Here is an 18,031-nt window from a genome sequence, read left to right as displayed (position 1 = left end):
TTTATGAAGTTAACCACTGGATACACTTTAATTAGATGCTTTAGGAGGAGTTTTGGGTTGGGGCGGGGGTGTTTTTTGTTTGTTTCTTTTTTTTAGGAGGAGTATGGAACAGAGTTTAGCAGTGACCTTTAGAATCAGCTGCACTTGTGTCAGAGTCCTGCCTCTGTGGTGTAGTAGCAATGTGTCAGTAGAAAATTGAAGACGATTTTTTGTTTTGTTTTGTTTTGTTTTTTGTTTTTCATCTGTAAAATGCAGGAATCACACTTCATACTGACAGTTTTTAACAGCTGAGTCTAAAGGGAACAAAAATGCCATTGATAAGTACTTCGAAGGTTAGAAATTGAAACTGTGTAGGGCCAGGCTTAGTTTTGGAGTAGTGTGAATAAAACTGACACTAAGAGGATTTCTGTGTAACAAGAGAGCATAAAAGGTAAATGGCTTAAGAGTCATAACTAGTGACCATCCTGAATGTTGGGGTGAAGAAGAGAGTCCAACCAAGAGATAGAGGATGAATAAAAGAAATAATACACCAGCACAGTGATGATCGTGTCACTAAAGCCAAGGAAAGAATGATTCAAGAGAAGGTGGTGGACAATAGCCCCAAAATGGGTATTTGGTTAAGAGGTTTGTTTTGTTTTAAAGAGTGTTTTATTATACACATTACACATTTTCAGTAGTTCCTGAAAAATTAATTGCTTTGTTCCTCCTATTTTATGTTTAAGTGTATCAGACGAGATAAAGCACATACCACCTTTCCAGCAGAGGTGACACAGGTGAACCAACCAGTTCTTCCTGCTATTAGATACTATATTTTATTTATTTGAGTTCTTTTTCTTAGTTTTGCTAAGAGTTTGTCAATTTTGTTTATCGTTTCATTGCTTTTTTATTTTTATTTTTTGGCCTCTATTTCTGCTGTGATATTTGTTATTCCCTTCCTTTTCCTAACTTTGGGCTAAGTTTCTTTTTCTAGCTCTTTGATGTGAAAAGTTAGATAATTTATTGGAGATCTTACTTACTATAGAAAGTTATCACTAAACTTCTGTCTTGGAAATCGTTTTTGCAGCATCCCAGTGGTTTTGGTATGTTGTGTCTCCATTTTCCTTTTTGAGAGATACTTATTTCCCTTTTGGTTTTTTTGACCCATTCACGGTTATGTTGTTTAATTTCTACCCATTGGTAGATTTTCACATTTTCCTCTTCTTAATTCCTAGTTTTAGACCATTATGGGCAGAAAAAAATACTTAGCATGATTTCAGTCTTCTTAAATTTGCTAAGACTTTTGAGGTTTAGTTTCTAATCTCTCCTGGAGAATGTTCCGTTCATGCTTGAGAAGAGTGAATATTCTGCTAATGGTGAAAGACCCGTCCAGTGTGTATTTGTTAGGTCCATTCAGCCTAAGGTGTGGTTCAAGTCCCATTTCTTTATTGATTTTCTGTCTAGGTAATTCATCCATTCCTGCAAGTGGGATATTGAAGTCCCATACTAGTATATTGCCGCTTGTTGCTACTTCAGGTCTGTTACTGTTTGCTTAATATAGTTAGGTGCTGAAATGTTGGGTGCATGTATATTAATGACTTTGATGTTTTCTTGATGAGTTGACCCTTTATCATTATGCAATGACCCTGTCTCTTGTTACCATTTTAGATTTAAAGTCCTTTTTATCTGATACAAATATAGCTACCCTGCTCTCACTTGGTTTCCACTTGCATGGACTGTCTTTTCCATAGTTTGATTTCCAGCTTATGTGTGTCCTTTAAGCTAAAGTGAGTCTTTTGTAGGCAGCATATAGTTGGGTCTTGCTTTTTTATTCTTCCACCCATTTGGTGGGAAAATTTCAATCCATTTACATTTTTTTTTTTTTTAGATGAAGTCATAGTGTCTTTTATTTTTTTTTATTTTTTAATGTTTATTTATATTTAATATGAAATTTATTGCCGAATTGGTTTCCATACAACACCCAGTGCTCATCCCAGCAGGTTCCCTCCTCAGTGCCCATCACCCACTTTCCCCTCCCACCCCCCATCAACCCTCAAGTTTATTCTGTTTTTAAGAGTCTCTTATGGTTTGCCTCCCTCCCTCTCTTAACTTTTTTTTAATCCCCTCCCCCTCCCCCATGGTCTTCTGTTAAGTTTCTCAGGATCCACATAAGAGAGAAAACATACGGTATCTGTCTTTCTCTGTATAACTTTTTTCACTTAGCATCACACTCTCCAGTTCCATCCACGTTGCTACAAAAGGCCATATTTCATTCTTTTTCATTGCCAAGTAGTATTCCATTGTATATATAAACCACAACTTCTTTATCCATTCTTCAGTTGATGGACATTTAGGCTCTTTCCATGATTTGGCTATTGTTGAAAGTGCTGCCATAAACATTGGGGTACAAGTGCCCCTAGGCATCAGCACTCCCGTATCCCTTGGGTAAATTCCTAGCAGTGCTATTGCTGGGTCACAGAGTAGATCTATTTTTAATTTTTTGAGGGACGTCCACACCGTTTTCCAGAGCGGCTGCACCAGTTTGTATTCCCACCAACAATGCAAGAGGGTTCCCATTTCTCCACATCCTCTCCATCATCTATAGTCGCCCGATTTGTTCGTTTTAGCCACTCTGACTGGCGTGAGATGATATCTCAGTGTGATTTTGATGATTTGTATTTCCCTGATGAGGAGTGATGTTGAGCATCTTTTCATGTGCCTGTTGGCCATCTGGATGTCTTCCTTAGAGAATTGTCTGTTCCTGTTTCTGCCCATTTCTTCACTGGATTATTTGTTTTTCGGGTGTGGAGTTTGGTGAGTTCTTTATAGATTTTGGAAACTAGCCCTTTGTCCGATATGTCATTTGCAAATATCTTTTCCCATTCCGTTGGTTGCCTTTTAGTTTTGTTGATTGTTTCCTTTGCAGTGCCGAAGCTTTTTATCTTCATGAGGTCCCAATAGTTCATTTTTGCTTTTAATTCCCTTGCCTTTGGAGATGTGTCAAGTAAGAAATTGATGCAGCTCAGGTCAGAGAGGTTTTTTTCCTGCTTTCTCCTCTAGGGTTTTGATGGTTTCCTGTCGCCCATTCATCCTTCATCCATTTTGAGTTTATTTTTGTGATGGTGTAAGAAACTGGTCTGGTTTCATTTTTCTGCATGTTGCTGTCCAGTTCTCCCAGCACCATTTGTTAAAGACACTGTCTTTTTTTTCCATTGGATACTTTTCCTGCTTTGTCAAAGATTAGTTGGCCATACTTCTGTGGGTCCAGTTTTGGAGTCTCTGTCCTATTCCATTGGTCTATGTGTCTGTTTTTGTGCCAATACCATGCTGTCTTGATGATTACAGCTTTGTAGTAGAGGCTAAAATCTGGGATTGTGATACCTCCTGCTTTGGTCGTCGTCTTCAATATTACTTTGACTATTCGGGGTCTTTTGTGGTTCCATACAAATTTTAGGATTGCTTGTTCTAGCTTTGAGAAGAATGCTGGTGCAATTTTGATTGGGACTGTATTGAATGTGTCGATTGCTTTGGATAGTATTGACATTTTAAACAATGTTATTTTTCCAATCCATGAGCATGGAATGATGGAGAACTATCTATCATGCTAGTGGAAGTCAAAAGAAAGCTGGAGTAGCCATACTTATATCAGACAAACTAGACTTTAAAGGCTGTAACAAGAGATGAAGAAGGGCATTATATAATAGTTACAGGGTCTATCCATCATGAAGAGGTAACAATTATAAATGTCTGTGTGCCGAATACAGGAGCTGCCAAATATATAAAACAATCACAAACATAAGCGACCTTATTGATAAGAATATGGTAATTGCAGGGGACTTTAATACCCCACTTAGAGCAATAGATAGATAATCTAGACACAGAATCAATAAAGAAACAAGGGCCCTGAATGATACATTGGATCAGATGGACTTGACAGATATATTTAGAACTCTGCATCCCAAAGCAACAGAATATACTTTCTTCTCGAGTGCACATGGAACATTCTCCAAGATAGATCACATACTGGGTCCCAAAACAGCCCTTCATAAGTATAAAAGAATTGAGATCATACCATGCACACTTTCAGACCACAATGCTGTGAAACTTGAAATCAACCACAGGAAACAGTCTGGAATACCTCCAAAAGCATGGGAGTTAAAGAACACCCTACTAAAGAATGAATGGGTCAACCAGGCACTTAGAGAAGAAATTAAAAAATATATGGAAACAAACGAAAATGAAAATACAACAATCCAAACGGTTTGGGATGCAGCGAAGGCAGTCCTGAGAGGAAAATACATTGCAATCCAGGCCTATCTCAAGAAACACGAAAAATCCCCAATACAAAATCTAACAGCACACCTAAAGGAAATAGAAGCAGAACAGCAAAGACACCCCAAACCCAGCAGAAGAAGAGAAATAATAAAGATCCGAGCAGAAATAAACAATATAGAATCTAAAAAAAACTGTACAGCAGTTCAATGAAACCAAGAGTAGGTTTTGAAAAAATAAACAAAATTGATAAACTTCTAGCCAGGCTTCTCAAAAAGAAAAGGGAGAGGACCCAAATAGATAAAATCATGAATGAAAATGGAATTATTACAACCAATCCCTCAGAAATATAAGCAATTATCAGGGAATACCATGAAAAATTATATGCCAACAAACTGGACAACCTGGAAGAAATGGACAAATTCCACACGCTTCCAAAACTCAAACAGGAAGAAATAGAAAATTTGAACAGACCCATAACCAGTGAAGAAATTGAATCAGTTATCAAAAATCTCCCAACAGATAAGAGTCTAGGACCAGATGGCTTCCCAGGGGAATTCTACCAGACATTTAGAGCAGAGATAATACCTATCTTTCCCAAGCTGTTCCAAAAAAATAGAAAGGGAAGGCAAACTTCCAGACTCAATCTATGAAGCCAGCAATACTTTGGTTCCCAAACCAGACAGAGACCCAAAAAAAAAAAGAGAACACAGGCCAATATCCCCCATGAATATGGATGCACAAATTCTCAATAAGATACTAGCAAATTGAATTCAACAGCATATAAAAAGAATTATTCACCATGATCCAGTGGGATGCATTCCTGAGCTCAGGGATCCTGAGCTGCTGGTTCAATGTTCACAAACCAATCAGTGTGATGCATCACGTTAATAAAAGAAAAGAACCATAGGATCCTGTCAACCAATACAGAAAAAGCATTTGACAATATTCAGCACCCTTTCTTAATAAAAACCCTCGAGAAAGTCGGAACAGAAGGAACATACTTAAGCATCGTAAAAGCCATTTATGAAAAGCCCACAGATAATATCATCCTCAATGGGAAAAACCGAGAGCTATCCCCCTGAGATCAGGAACATGACAGGGATGTGTACTCTCACCGCTGTTGTTTAACATAGTGTTGGAAGTTCTCGCATCAGCAATCAGACAACAAAAGGAAATCAAAGGCATCAAAATTGGCAAAGATGAAGTCAACCTTTCACTTTTTGCATATGACATGATACTATACATGGAAAACCCAATAGATTCCACCAGAAGTCTGCTACAACTGATAATGAATTCAGCGAAGTCGCAGGGTACAAAATTAATGTACAGAAATCAGGTGCATTCTTATACACTAATAATGAAGCAACAGAAAGACAAATAAACTGGTCCCATTCACAGTTGCACCAAGAATCATAAAACACCTAGTAATAAACCTAACCAAAGATGTGAAAGATCTGTATGCTGAAAACTGTAGAAAGCTTATGAAGGAAATTGAAAAAGATACAAAGTCCATTTACACTTAGAATGATTACTGATACATGTGGGCTTTTACTACTGCCATTTTATTATTTTCTCGCTGTTTTGTCTTTCTTTTTTACTCCCTTGGTGTGTTCTTTTGTGAATTGATGATCTTCTGTGCTTATATGCTCTAATATCCTTTTCTTTGTCTTTCCATGAGTCTATATTATAGGTGTTTGCTTTTTGGTTACCATGAGATCTACATGAAACATAACAATTTATTTCATGCTGATACTAACTTCAATCATATGCAAAACCCTTTTACTCCCCACCTTTTATGTTTTTAATGTCAACAGTTTGCCTTCTTAGATCCTGTGTTCATTTACAAATTATCCAGGAATCTTAAATGCTGCTCTCCAGATCTGCTCCCTCCCCCTAGTCATGGAGCTCCCACTTTAATGGATGTTCTGGGTCTAGATCTTCCAAGTGAGTGTCTTTGACAGCATCCTACACAATTAGGGAAACCAGGCATGTACTCACCAGCTCTCCCTCTCTCCTCTGGGAAAAATCACCAGTTATCTAGTTACCTTTCAACTGTGCTCCTTTGGAAAAGAGATGATGCCAGCAAAATCAAGCTCTTCTCTTTACCTACTTGAATGCATCCAAACCTTTTTGTTTTTTTATTTTGTTTTACTCCAGCTGAGTACTGGAACTTCTCTTCTGGAAACCTGGACTTCCACAAAGTCTCTCTCTCTTCTTTAGGTGACTGAGTTCTTGTTCTGCAGGCACTCCCAGACTACAGGCAAGGGGGGGCACAAACCACTTCGTAACCTCCTATAGGTTCTACAAACAGTACTAAAGACGGTCTCTTACCAATACACTTGTAAACAAGGCTTTCCCGAGCCCCCTTGGCGAATGATGCCGGGTTCCACACACGCAGTGTTATTCATGAGTAGATGCTAGACTTTTGTTGTTTGGTTGGAGTGATAAAACAAGGGATATCTTATGCTGTCATGATGCAGACATCACTCTCTGTAATCAAATCTTGGTTGAAGTTTGCTTTCTAGTCATTTTATAAAGGTCTTGTAGAAATTCTATTTGCTGAATATATTCGAAGTGTCTTCCTGTTGTCTTTGAACGTCCATCACATTGTGGCTTTAAAATTCTTGTCTCACGTGTTATTTCCTGGTAATGTCACAGACAATAGCTTCATAACTAGCATTTTATGTAGCTGTTCAAATCTCTGAGATTTCTCCCCATGTTCTGTCCTTGTCTCTGATGTCCTTTACCTTTACATCTATGTTTCTACCTCTTTTAGTTCTGTATCTGGTTCTCTGGGACTGTGGTGCCTGTTCAGTCTGTAGTGCCTGATTTGTTTCTGTAGTTTTCTCAGGTTATACCTTTGAATATTTTTTCAGTTCCATTATTTTTGTTTCCTTCTTCCAAAGATAGCAGTTATTGCACATTTGAGATCTCCATTCTCTTCCATATCCATTATTTTCTCTCTAGAGAAATAGAATTTCCATTGATTGCTGATTGCTTCCGCTGATTGCTTTTGTTGATCCTTAACACAACTTGTGCATGGTCTTTTTTTTTTTCTTTAGTACGTTCCAATATGGCCTTCATTTCTGTGTTGGTGTTTATATTTCTTTCATTTCTTTTCTGAACTCGACTAGTTTTTTGTTTTGTTTTTTTTATCAACTTCTCTTACCATATTTTCTCTAAGCTCTTTATATCACTCCATTAAGCTGTTTACTTTATTCATTTGAAATCATGGCTAGGTCATTGATTTTTATTTGATTGGTGGCAACATTTTTCTTACTTGTGTTCTTTGTTAGTTTTCCTGTACCAACTATTTGCAGGAGGTTCATGTGGGAGAGGATCCAGGGCATTATTTCAGGCTAGCAGGAATTGAGCTTGAATGTGAATTGTTTTCTCCCTCCCTCCCTCCCTCCCTCCCTCCCTTCCTTCCTTCCTTCCTTCCTTCCTTCCTTCCTTCCTTCCTTCCTTCCTTCCTTCCTTCCTTCGTCTACATGGAGATGGGCAGCTTTGGGGCTGCTTACCGCTCAGAATCTACCTTCTGTCCTGTCTCACTGTTAAAGGTATTAAGGTATTGTCTCATGAAGATATTATCTCACTCTGTGTACTTAACCTGGCATTCCCTGGTAAAGATCACAGTCAAGCCCCCACCTAATTCTGTCATCCTATGGATTCTGTTGTGTTGTCTCCAATAGGATATTTGCTGTTCTTGCCTTTAGGGTGAGGTAGCCACTTCGGAGAACTTCAACAGCTTGCATTGAGATCTTTAACCATGCCCATTCTTTTTCAGCATTTGGCATTCTCCTGTTTAATCTTAACTGTTTATTGGCAACCTTTTAATGTGTTTAGGAGTTACAGATATCTTAGTTTCTGTGAAGATGAAATTTGCATTTCTGTTATTGATCCATAGAGTTTCTTGGGATGATTTCTGAGAGGCAAAGGGAACAAAGATATCTTAACTCCGCACCTTAAAATCTGAAGTCAAGAAAACATTTTAAGTACAGTGGTGTGCGTAAAAGTCAGGTGCCTGGGAATAAAAGAGGGGTTAACTGGTTAGAAAATTGAAGCATTATATATGCAGGATTCATGTGGCAGCCTACCTGCCTGATGGTAGTATAGACATAAAGGGATAGAGAGGAGCGAATGGGCATGTTTTTCAAAGGAGGGCTATCTGAGCTTAAAATCCTGTCAGAAGAAGACATTGAATATGTGGACGCCTTGGGGGACAGGATTAGAACCTAGAGATAGGGAAGTATTTGAGTCAGGGACATGAGAGAACAAAACCTTGGAAAGAAGGCTGCCTCAGCTCTAGAACTTGCCTCAGTTATTATAGCAATTGTGTCCAGCATTACTTAAACCACTTTCACAATAGACAGTGTCTTCATAAAGTTATTTTCTAAATAAAGCAAAGAAAACTTTGTGATATTTGAAGGTTTTTTTTTTTATATTTAAGTGTCTATTTTATGGAAATACTATGTTTGTCTCAATACATGCAAGCTGTAAAATAAAGGCTACAGTCTACAACTATACGCAAGTAATGTAGTTCTTCTGGTATAAATTTTCCTGATTGTAACATCAGAGAGCCCTTTTATTATTTTTTTCCCATGGTTTTGGTCTCTTCATTTCAACACATTAGAAATATGTCCCTATTTATTTTATCTTTATTAGAGAAATTTGTTGTATACGCTTTATTGCCCTGAGTCTTCTCCCTTATCCAAGTCCCTTATTAATGTTTTTATTCTCATCTTTGGCAGTGGCTTGAACCTGGCATCTGTAGCACGACTCAGAGGTACTTGGGAAAAATTACCAAGCAAGTATGAGAAACACCTCCAGGATCTACAAGACCTTTTTGATCCATCTAGAAACATGGCAAAATATAGAAATATTCTTAGTAGTCAAAGCATGCAGCCTCCAATTATTCCACTCTTCCCTGTTGTCAAGAAAGATATGACATTTCTACATGAAGGTATTTAAAAGTTACTTGAAAATTAGTGTGTTTAGCTTCAGCAAATTCCACAGAATTGTGACGTATTATATTTTTCAGCCTTTTATATCACAAAAGCTTTACCTAATTAAATGTAGCAAATTTTAGAAATCAAAACCCACATTATTGACAAAAACAAATTTAAGTGTTTTCCCTCTGCATTCAAACTTAAATTTGACTTACACCCACATCAGATTGTTTGTTCATATTTTTTATTTTGTTCACTAATAATTTCCCTTCCAAACTTTTTTTAATTGAATTATTCAACACATTCAATACAGTAAAGTGACCATAACAAGAGAATAACTAAATGAATTACAACAGAGCAAACTCCCATGTAATCAACTCACAGGTCAAAAATAAAATGTTGCTAGCCTTGCAGGAGCCCTATTGATGCCCCTCTCTAATAACCGTCCTCATTCTCTTCCTCAAAAGCAATGACTGTCCTGACTTCTAATACTGTGGTTTAGTTTTATCTGTTGCTGAACTTTATATAAATGGAATCACATAGTATATTTGTTTTCTTGCATTTTGGTTTGGTTTGGTTTCCGGCTTATTTTAGTCAATATTAGATTTATGAGATTTTCCCATGTTTTTTGAGTGTAGCTGTATTTCATTTTCACAACTAGTATTCCATTACCTGAATGCAACACAGTGGATTTATCCATTCTCCTGATGAGCATTTCATAGTTTTCCACTGTTCACCTATTACGGATAATACCGCTTTGAATATTAATATCGTTCATAGTGGATTTTATTATGGATGTGATATTCATATAATCAACTTTAGAAAACAGTTTGGCATTGTCTAGCAAAAGTGCAACACTGGCAGTGGTGCTAGAGTTAGTGTTCCTCACCAACACCTGGTAAATTCATTTGTTTATTAGGTTGTTGCTTATTTAATGCATTTTTAAGAATTTCTTATAAATCCTGGGTGTAATACGATTTGCTTTTTGAATCTCTTAAGGTTATCTTTTAATACACAGCATGTTCTTAGTTTTAAAAGACTAGCATATGGATCTTTTAGCGTGTTTCACTTCCAGTCTCCCTGAATTAATTTTTGTATATGGTATTTATTCTAGTCTGGTAACTGGCTAACTATACACTGTTTTACTATTTTTCTAGTGTTACCCTAGGCATTATATTTATACTTAATTAGTTGATATTAATTAGGTTAATGTTCATTAGTACTTTTCTGTGTATTGGGCAGTGCAAGGAATTTAGAGTACTTGAATTCCATTTACTCACCTACCAGTTTATATGCGCTTGTCATGCCTTTAACTTCTATGTGATCTTATCATTTACAGAAGTCAGTATTTATCTTTTTCTAGATGATGTTACTGTTTTTATTCCTCTGTTTTCAAAGCTTCCATGTGGTTGGGTTTTTTTTTTTCTTCCTATAGAATACTATTTATTGTTTATTTAAGTACAAGTCTGCTGGTGATGAAATATCCTAATTTCATTTATCTAAAAATATCTATACTTCATATTCATTTTTAAGGCATAATTTTGGTTCGCAGTGGTCTAAACATTTTAAAAGACCATTTCATTGTGTCCTGGCTTTTATTGTTGATACTGAGAAGTCATTTGCTGTTCCTGTGATTATATTCCGCCCTTCTTCCAATAGCTGCTTTGTAATTGTCTCTTCTCTTGGTCTCTTTTTTTTTTTCCCCTGTAGTTTTGCTATGATGTAGCTAGGTGTGGCATTTGCTTGTTTTAGTCCTGATTTGTTTATAAGATACCTTGAAACCTATGTTTTGGTATTTTTCATCAGTTTTGGAAAAATTCTCATTCATTTTGTCTTCAGATTTCTTACCTACCCTCTTCTGACCTCTATTTTAGGGATTTTGATTTCGCCTGTCTTAGACATGATGACTGCCTCTATTGTCTCATACCCTCTTTTCTCCATTTCTCATCTTTTTGTCTAACCATGCTTCATTCTGGATATTTTCTTCCAACTTACTGTCCAGTTTATCAGTTCTTGAACTATGTGTAATTTACTCTTAAATATATCAGTGAGTTCCTAGCCAGTTACTGTGTTTTGTCAGGTTTACAACTTAAATTTTTTTTATCTCTGTGTTCTCTGCTAAAGTTCTTAGTGTTGTTTTCTACATCTTTGCACATATCCAGCTTAGTTAAAGCTGGATTATCTTTGTCTAATAACTCCATCCTTTGTGGGTCCTTTTCTGTTGTCTTTGTCTCCTGTTTTCATTTGTCATCTCTTCTCCTGACGTCTCTAGTTACTTCTGATCAAATGGATGTTGTGTATAAAAGATTACAGAAATAATTTGAGGTTTCAGATGATGTTCCATTCCTCCAGAAAGAAATAAAACTTGCTTTTGCCAGGCAGCTAGGTAAGCTAGCAGTCCAAGATCACCTTAATCCATTTTTACATTTTTAAGATATTTTAACACTAAACTTTTATCTTGGTCACAACTAGTTCATCATAGTCCCAGGATAGCCCTTCAGGATTCCAACCCAAAGCACTGGAGGTTTACCAGGACCTAAGGTGTTTTCCTCTAACCTAAGAAGTCAGGGTGTCACTACTTAGTTTTTTAAGCTCATCATCCCCTTTTCTGAATCAGTAGATGCCTCTAGGGTCAGGCACTGGGAAATGGTAAACCTTTCCCAGATCTTTCATTCTTCTTCCAAATCTTCACTTCCTTGATAGCTTTTTATTGCCTTAAAATACTTGTTTTTTCTATTTTTGCTCAAATTTTCTAATTATTCTCAGCAGAAGGGTTGTTCTAATTAGTCTTAATGCTTCCTCTCTATCACTCCTTTTTCATAAGGAAATACTCTGATAGGCCTCAAATATATTTTTCTGACTTGTTCCCTCAAGACATGTTTATGTGACTTGGAAGTTTTTGTTTTTGTTTTTGTTTTAATGTTTATTTATTTTTGAGACAGCATGAGTGAGGGAGGGGCAGAGAGAGAGGGAGACACAGAATCCGAAACAGGCTGTAGGCTCTGAGCTTTCAGTGCGGAGCCCCATGCGGGGATCGAACACACGAACAGTGAGATCATGACTTCAGCCGAAGTCAGACACTCCACCAGCTGAGCCACCCAGGCGCCCCTAGTGACTTGGAAGTATTTTTGGTGATTATTTTGTTACTAGCTCACATGTTGAGATCCTGAACAACTCATATGTTCATTGTATAGATGCTCTTTACCATGAGAAAGCAGACCCCACTCTATGTTTCAGACGCATTAGGTTCTCAGACTTGCCATTAGGAACTTAGAGTTCCACAGAGGCATCTCACAGGCTACCAGAGTAGATAAATGGGGTCACAGAAACTATAAAAGATAGGTGTGAAAAAGAAACACTGCTATAGACCATCACATTGCCTTTTAAACATACAGTTTTTGGTAAGCCATCAAATGGGCTAAGTCTGATCTCCTAGCTATCCTCTTCAAAGAAAAGTAGATCATTTTGAAAGTTGTGTGAATTTTTCCTCAGAGCCCTACTGATTAGAACAAATAAAAGTTATGGAACTGAAGAGCTAGCACAAATGTAAATGCAGATTTCGGAAAGAAAAGATGAATGGCAGACCAGAAAGTGTTTACTCTATGAGCCAGTCACCTTAATTTAACTAATAATTGCCATTTGGGAAAACAGATCTACTCTTACTTAATCCCCCACTAGAACCCTCCCTTTTTAAAAGCAGTCAGAGATTTTCATGGGATATATTCCATTTGTTAAATGTTGACAATTCATTTAACACTTTTTTTCAGTATTTTATTTTTATTTTTTTTCTTGATTTTGTCTGACCTATGCATTATTTCAAAAGGTATTGTTTAGTTTTCAAACTTTGGGAGATTTTATAATGTTTCTGAGTTTATTCATTTATTTTGAGAGGGACAGAGAGAAAGCACAAGCAGGGGAGGGGCAGAGAGAGACAGGGAGAGAGCTGACTCTATACTGAGAACAGAGAGCCTGATGAGGGGCTCAAACTCAAAAACTGTGAGATCGTGACCTGAGCCAAAGTGAGACACATAACTGACTGAGCCACCTAGGCACCCCTTAAAAGATTTTAAACCAAAGAAAACTTACTGGGTTAATTAAGCCCATAGGTCACTCTTTGTGACCTCTGGCTAAAGCCTAAGTTTTCAAGTGCTATACCCTGCTGTCCAAAAGAGCAGATACAGGTACCTGATAGAGTGGGCTGAGCATCTAGACAGTAAGATTTCAGGAGCCACACATTTTATAGATGTGCCTTTAACATCGTGAAATTGGTTTAGAAGCTATGTAGCTTATGAACTTCCAGTACTTGTAATCACTCCCATAGGAATAGAATTCCTCCTAGTTAGCTCATTCCCTGGGAGCATAGTTGAACCATATATGCTTTTATCGGTTCAAAACAGAAGTGGCAGTTTCATAAAGACGGTTCTGATTTGTGCCCCCAGAATAACTTGACTTTTCCTACCTTCATATGGGCATTTTAATTTTGAAAATGAAAAAGTTGGTTTTATTCCGTAGGGAATGACTCCAAAGTAGATGGTTTAGTGAATTTTGAGAAGCTAAGAATGATTGCCAAGGAAATCCGTCAAGTTGTTCGAATGACTTCTGCTAACATGGACCCAGCTATGATGTTTCGACAGAGGTATGGCATTGAAGTCTGTAGAAGTGTTACAGTGGCATCAAGTGATACAGTAATAATATTTATCATTTATTAGCCATCTCCCATTTGCTGTGCACTGTATGTCAGTCTCCAGTAATCATTTACCACAGCAACCCTTTAAAGGTAGGTTTCTTTGTACCTGTGAAAAAGGGACGCTCAGAGCATTTAGGTAATATGCCCAGAATTATGTAACTTGCTGAGATTTGAGCCCTGGTTCTGTATTACTTTTTGGAGTACGTGGATAATTCTATCTTGTTATGTTAAATAACTGACTTAAATATTAGTCTGCACATGCCTTTTATTTTTACTAAATGTTTTTAAAGTTCTATTTCTATTAAAATCATACTTTATTTTTTTAAAATACATTAGTTTCCTCAAGCCATAGTACTACTGTTTATTTGTATGCAAGTTCTTTAGCAGAATTTAGAAAGTGCAAATGTAAGCATGTTCTATCATTAATAAAAATGGAAAATGTTATTTGTATTCCATATTAACCTGATCTTCTAAGAATGAATGCTTTTTAAAATTCAGTTTTAATGTAATAACAGAGACTTTCTCAAACTCAGTAAAACTTAGAGAAAGTGTGTTGTCAAACCCTTCTCAGTAATTTCTAAAATTTTCAGGGTAAATAGATATTAGGGTTCTAATTTAGGGGACTTACTTTCTTCCAGGCCTATGTGTATAACTTCAGTGTATAAGGCTTTTAAAAATGAAATAGGCACAAAGATAGGCACGGTTCCTCTGGCTAAAAAAAAAATACAGTCCAGTAAGGAAACAAAAACACTTGTTTCTTTAAAAATCAAAGGTGCAATTTTTGTAATCAAACAGTATCAGTATGTGTCAGTATAGGTGCTTTCTTCTGTTTTACTTAGATTACTGTTCAGGAGTCTTTGTTTTTGTAAGTAGTTGATTTGATAGTTGGCTCTAGTGTAGAGATCCTCAGAGAACAGACGAAGGGGGCGGTCACTCTTCGCTACCCATCCCGCTCTGCCCTTAGGAATCCAACATGTAAGGAGACATGTTGCTCAGTAGTATGGAAGCAGAAAACAGTAAGAACCAGGGACCAAAGCAAACCTGGAGGAAGGTTTGTTGTTTGTTTGTTTGTTTTTTAAGTTTTTGCCTTTGTTGCTTGTTTCTGTACAGTGGCCCCACTACTGCCTGTTGTCTTACGTGGACCTCCATTTTCTCATATATGTTAGCACTCCTTCCCAAAAACAATGGATTTGTGCCCCTACAGACCAGTAAATAACATATTAAGTACCAGCTATGCTTCAAAAATGAACAAAGGAGGAAAAACCTAAGGAGGAATTTAATAAACTTGGCCATTTTCTGGGGCATGACCTGGGCTAAGTAGACTACAAGATAGGGGAAAATAAAACATTCATAATTAGATTGGACAAATTGAATTGGACTGAACTTTTCCTGAATCAGTTTTCTTTTTTAACCAGTACTTAAATGCACTTTTTCTTTAAGCAAGTAGTTATCCATTTTTGTGGTGTATATTATATAGTGTGGAAAAAGTAACCTCTTTCATTCTAACAGTAATCTGACAGAAAACAGTTTGCTGATAGAAAAGCAGAGTCTTGGGCCACCTGCAGCACATGGACTCTGGTGAGGGGCAAAAAATAAAATAAAAAGCAATCTTTATTCAGTCCATTTGTAGTATAAGGATATGCAGTATCCTATTCTGATGTTCTACTTTTACTTAAATTTTAAGTTGACTTCTTGGTCAAAATTTCTTTTAAAGTACATTGTTGGAGAAATTTCTGCCCTGAGAAATGACATTATAAATCTTTATGTTCCTTGTAACTTCATCTTGTCACTGAAAGGAGTGCTCAAGAATCCTTTCAAAAAAAATGTTCAAAAATTCTCTTCCTTAATTTAAGGTTTACGTCCCTTAAAAACTCTAAATTCAAAATTTATAATAAGTATTTTTTTTCTTAAGTTGCTTATTAACATAAGCCTATGGTGTGAATTAGATATTAGAAATATAATTAGCCTTACAGCATATTTTAAATAATACTGTGGGTTTGTTGGCTTCCGGTACACATCCTAATTCATTTTACCCCCTCTGCATTCCATTAAAGTCATTTTACTGTTAAGCTGCCATTTTTTCTTAGTAAAATTTTTCTGTTCTATTCTGTCTCCATAGTTTCTCTGACTCTCAACTGTTGTCTTTTTTCTGTGCTTTCCTATTCAAACCCATGCGTCAATGTTTGTGGCTCTTGCTTACAGGAAGAAGAGGTGGCGGAGTCTGGGGTAAGTGTAGAGATGAATGCACCTGAACCAGAGGTTGTGCAACTCTTAACACGTACTGCATCCTTTTCGTTAATGCACGCGGATGAACTAGCATGCGTCCTGTTAACCCTGTCAACCTACGCTCCTCACAAATGCCTTTTGCTAACAAGGTGAAAATAGTGATAGAAGTAGCTTTTTTTTCCCATGGACTTTTCCATTGTTGGTGTCCCGTAAGTCCCTTGTAGATTTTAATTTAGTAGGGTCAGTTAAAAGAGGATGATAGTAAATATTTGTTGTGTGCTTGTTATGTGCCATATATTGTTCTAAGCACTTTATAAGAATTACTTAATTCTCCATGCACCCTGTGAGATAAATACCGGTATTCTTATGGTGCACGTGGGGAAGATACACTTGTCTCAATTAAAGCTCACTAATGCTAGTTCATACTTAGGTAGTATCACTCCAGAGTCCATGCCATTTTCTTTTTCTCAAATCCCTTATTGTGGGGCAGCCTGCTTGGCTCAGTCATTAGAGCATGCAACTCTTGATCTCTCAGTCATGATTTCAAGCCTTGGGCATGAAGCCTCCTTTAAAAAGTTTGTTCACGTGTCTTATATGTAATTATCTAAATATGTAATTACATAAAAATGAACGAAGTTTGTTTATAAAGCTTATATTTCCATCAGTTTTACAAAAAGAGGCAGCCCTTATCCAAACTATACTATAAAGTCAGTAAATGATTGAAATGGAAGATGATTTTAATTCTTCAGATCTAATACCATGTGACATAAACAAACAATATTCATTGAATTTTATTTTAAATTTGTACCATTTTAAATAAGAGACTCCTTTCTCTCTGTTTAAACTGTGATATAGTCAAGGGTGCCTGGACAGCTCTGTGTGGAGCATTGGTCTTGGGGTCATAAGTTGAAGCCACACATTGGGGGCAGAATTTACTTTAAAAAAAAAACTTTAATCTGAAACTGCCACCTTTTGCTGTTCAGGTATCCTTTCATTTTTAGATGAAGAAAGACAGTTTTTGTGAATGAAGGGATTGCATATGAAGGATTTTTGTTATTTTAAGACTAGAGTGAATCATGAAGTCAGATGCTTTAATTACACACAAAAAGGATTTTTTTTTTTTTGTGAGCCACTTACTTGAACTTGAGTCTTGTCTTATTTGTGATCCTGTTTTCTGTTGAATTTTGGTGAACTTGAATTTCCTTCTACATTCTTCCTTCCCTGTGTTTTTCTCATGTGTTTCCTTCCGTATTATACATCTGTGTCTTGTTCTTTTCTGGTTCTTTTCACTGAAAATAGAAATTGATTCCTGGCATTACTGTTATGAAGAAAAATACTTGATCAGCACATTCTAGTAGGAATTTGGGCTGTTGAATGACTTAGGTTAACACATTCATTGTTTGTTCAGTTTTAGGGTTGCATTGTATGATACTTGCAGACAGTAGGCATTTTTGTTATTTCATAGCGTTCTTCTGTTTTGGAACTAGTTTAGAAGGCATTTTATTGTCATTTATTACAATGTTCCTAGAATTTTGTATCCTAGATTTGTGGACTTTTTTTTTTTTTTGTATCAGTAAAGGTAAAATTACTAAAACATTTGTATTAAAATTTGTTCCTAAATGTTGGCACTTGATTTTAATGCATATATTTGAATCTAAGACATCATCGATTGTTGGACACACCATTATTTTATGTACCACTAAGAAAAAATCACTTAAGTGCCTTCTTACCACTGAAAATGTTTTACTTTATGCTTATTTAAAAGAGCTCTTACGTAAACTTAGATAGGTATTTTTATCACATAACACCCTTTTACATTCATTAAAAGAAAAATGTGAGCACATTAAATTGGTTTATTTAGATCTCTGTCAAACTCACTCATATTTAGAATATGAATCTTCTGAGTTACTAGTTTCTG

At 36.4% G+C, this 18,031-nt stretch overlaps 1 protein-coding gene across 13 annotated transcripts in view; it reads left to right on the top strand.

Annotated features, from left to right (window-relative positions):
• RAPGEF6 (Rap guanine nucleotide exchange factor 6) overlaps positions 1-18,031 on the top strand; it is a 191,063-nt gene that overhangs the window by 152,073 nt on the left and 20,959 nt on the right. For 11 of the 13 annotated variants that reach the window (XM_011281969.4, XM_003980740.6, XM_045058670.1 and 8 more), the window contains 3 exons: positions 9,003-9,214; positions 13,713-13,836; positions 16,090-16,113. In XM_011281969.4, the coding sequence (XP_011280271.2) occupies positions 9,003-9,214; positions 13,713-13,836; positions 16,090-16,113 (360 nt within the window). The remainder of the gene's footprint in view (positions 1-9,002; positions 9,215-13,712; positions 13,837-16,089; positions 16,114-18,031) is intronic. The other 2 variants (XM_011281964.4, XM_011281970.4) reach the window with 1 other exon arrangement.

Source organism: Felis catus, chromosome A1 (genome assembly GCF_018350175.1).
Source record: "Felis catus isolate Fca126 chromosome A1, F.catus_Fca126_mat1.0, whole genome shotgun sequence".
Lineage (NCBI taxonomy): Eukaryota > Metazoa > Chordata > Mammalia > Carnivora > Felidae > Felis > Felis catus.
Note: the sequence above shows the minus strand (reverse complement) of the source record. Positions and strands in the feature narration are given on the sequence as shown.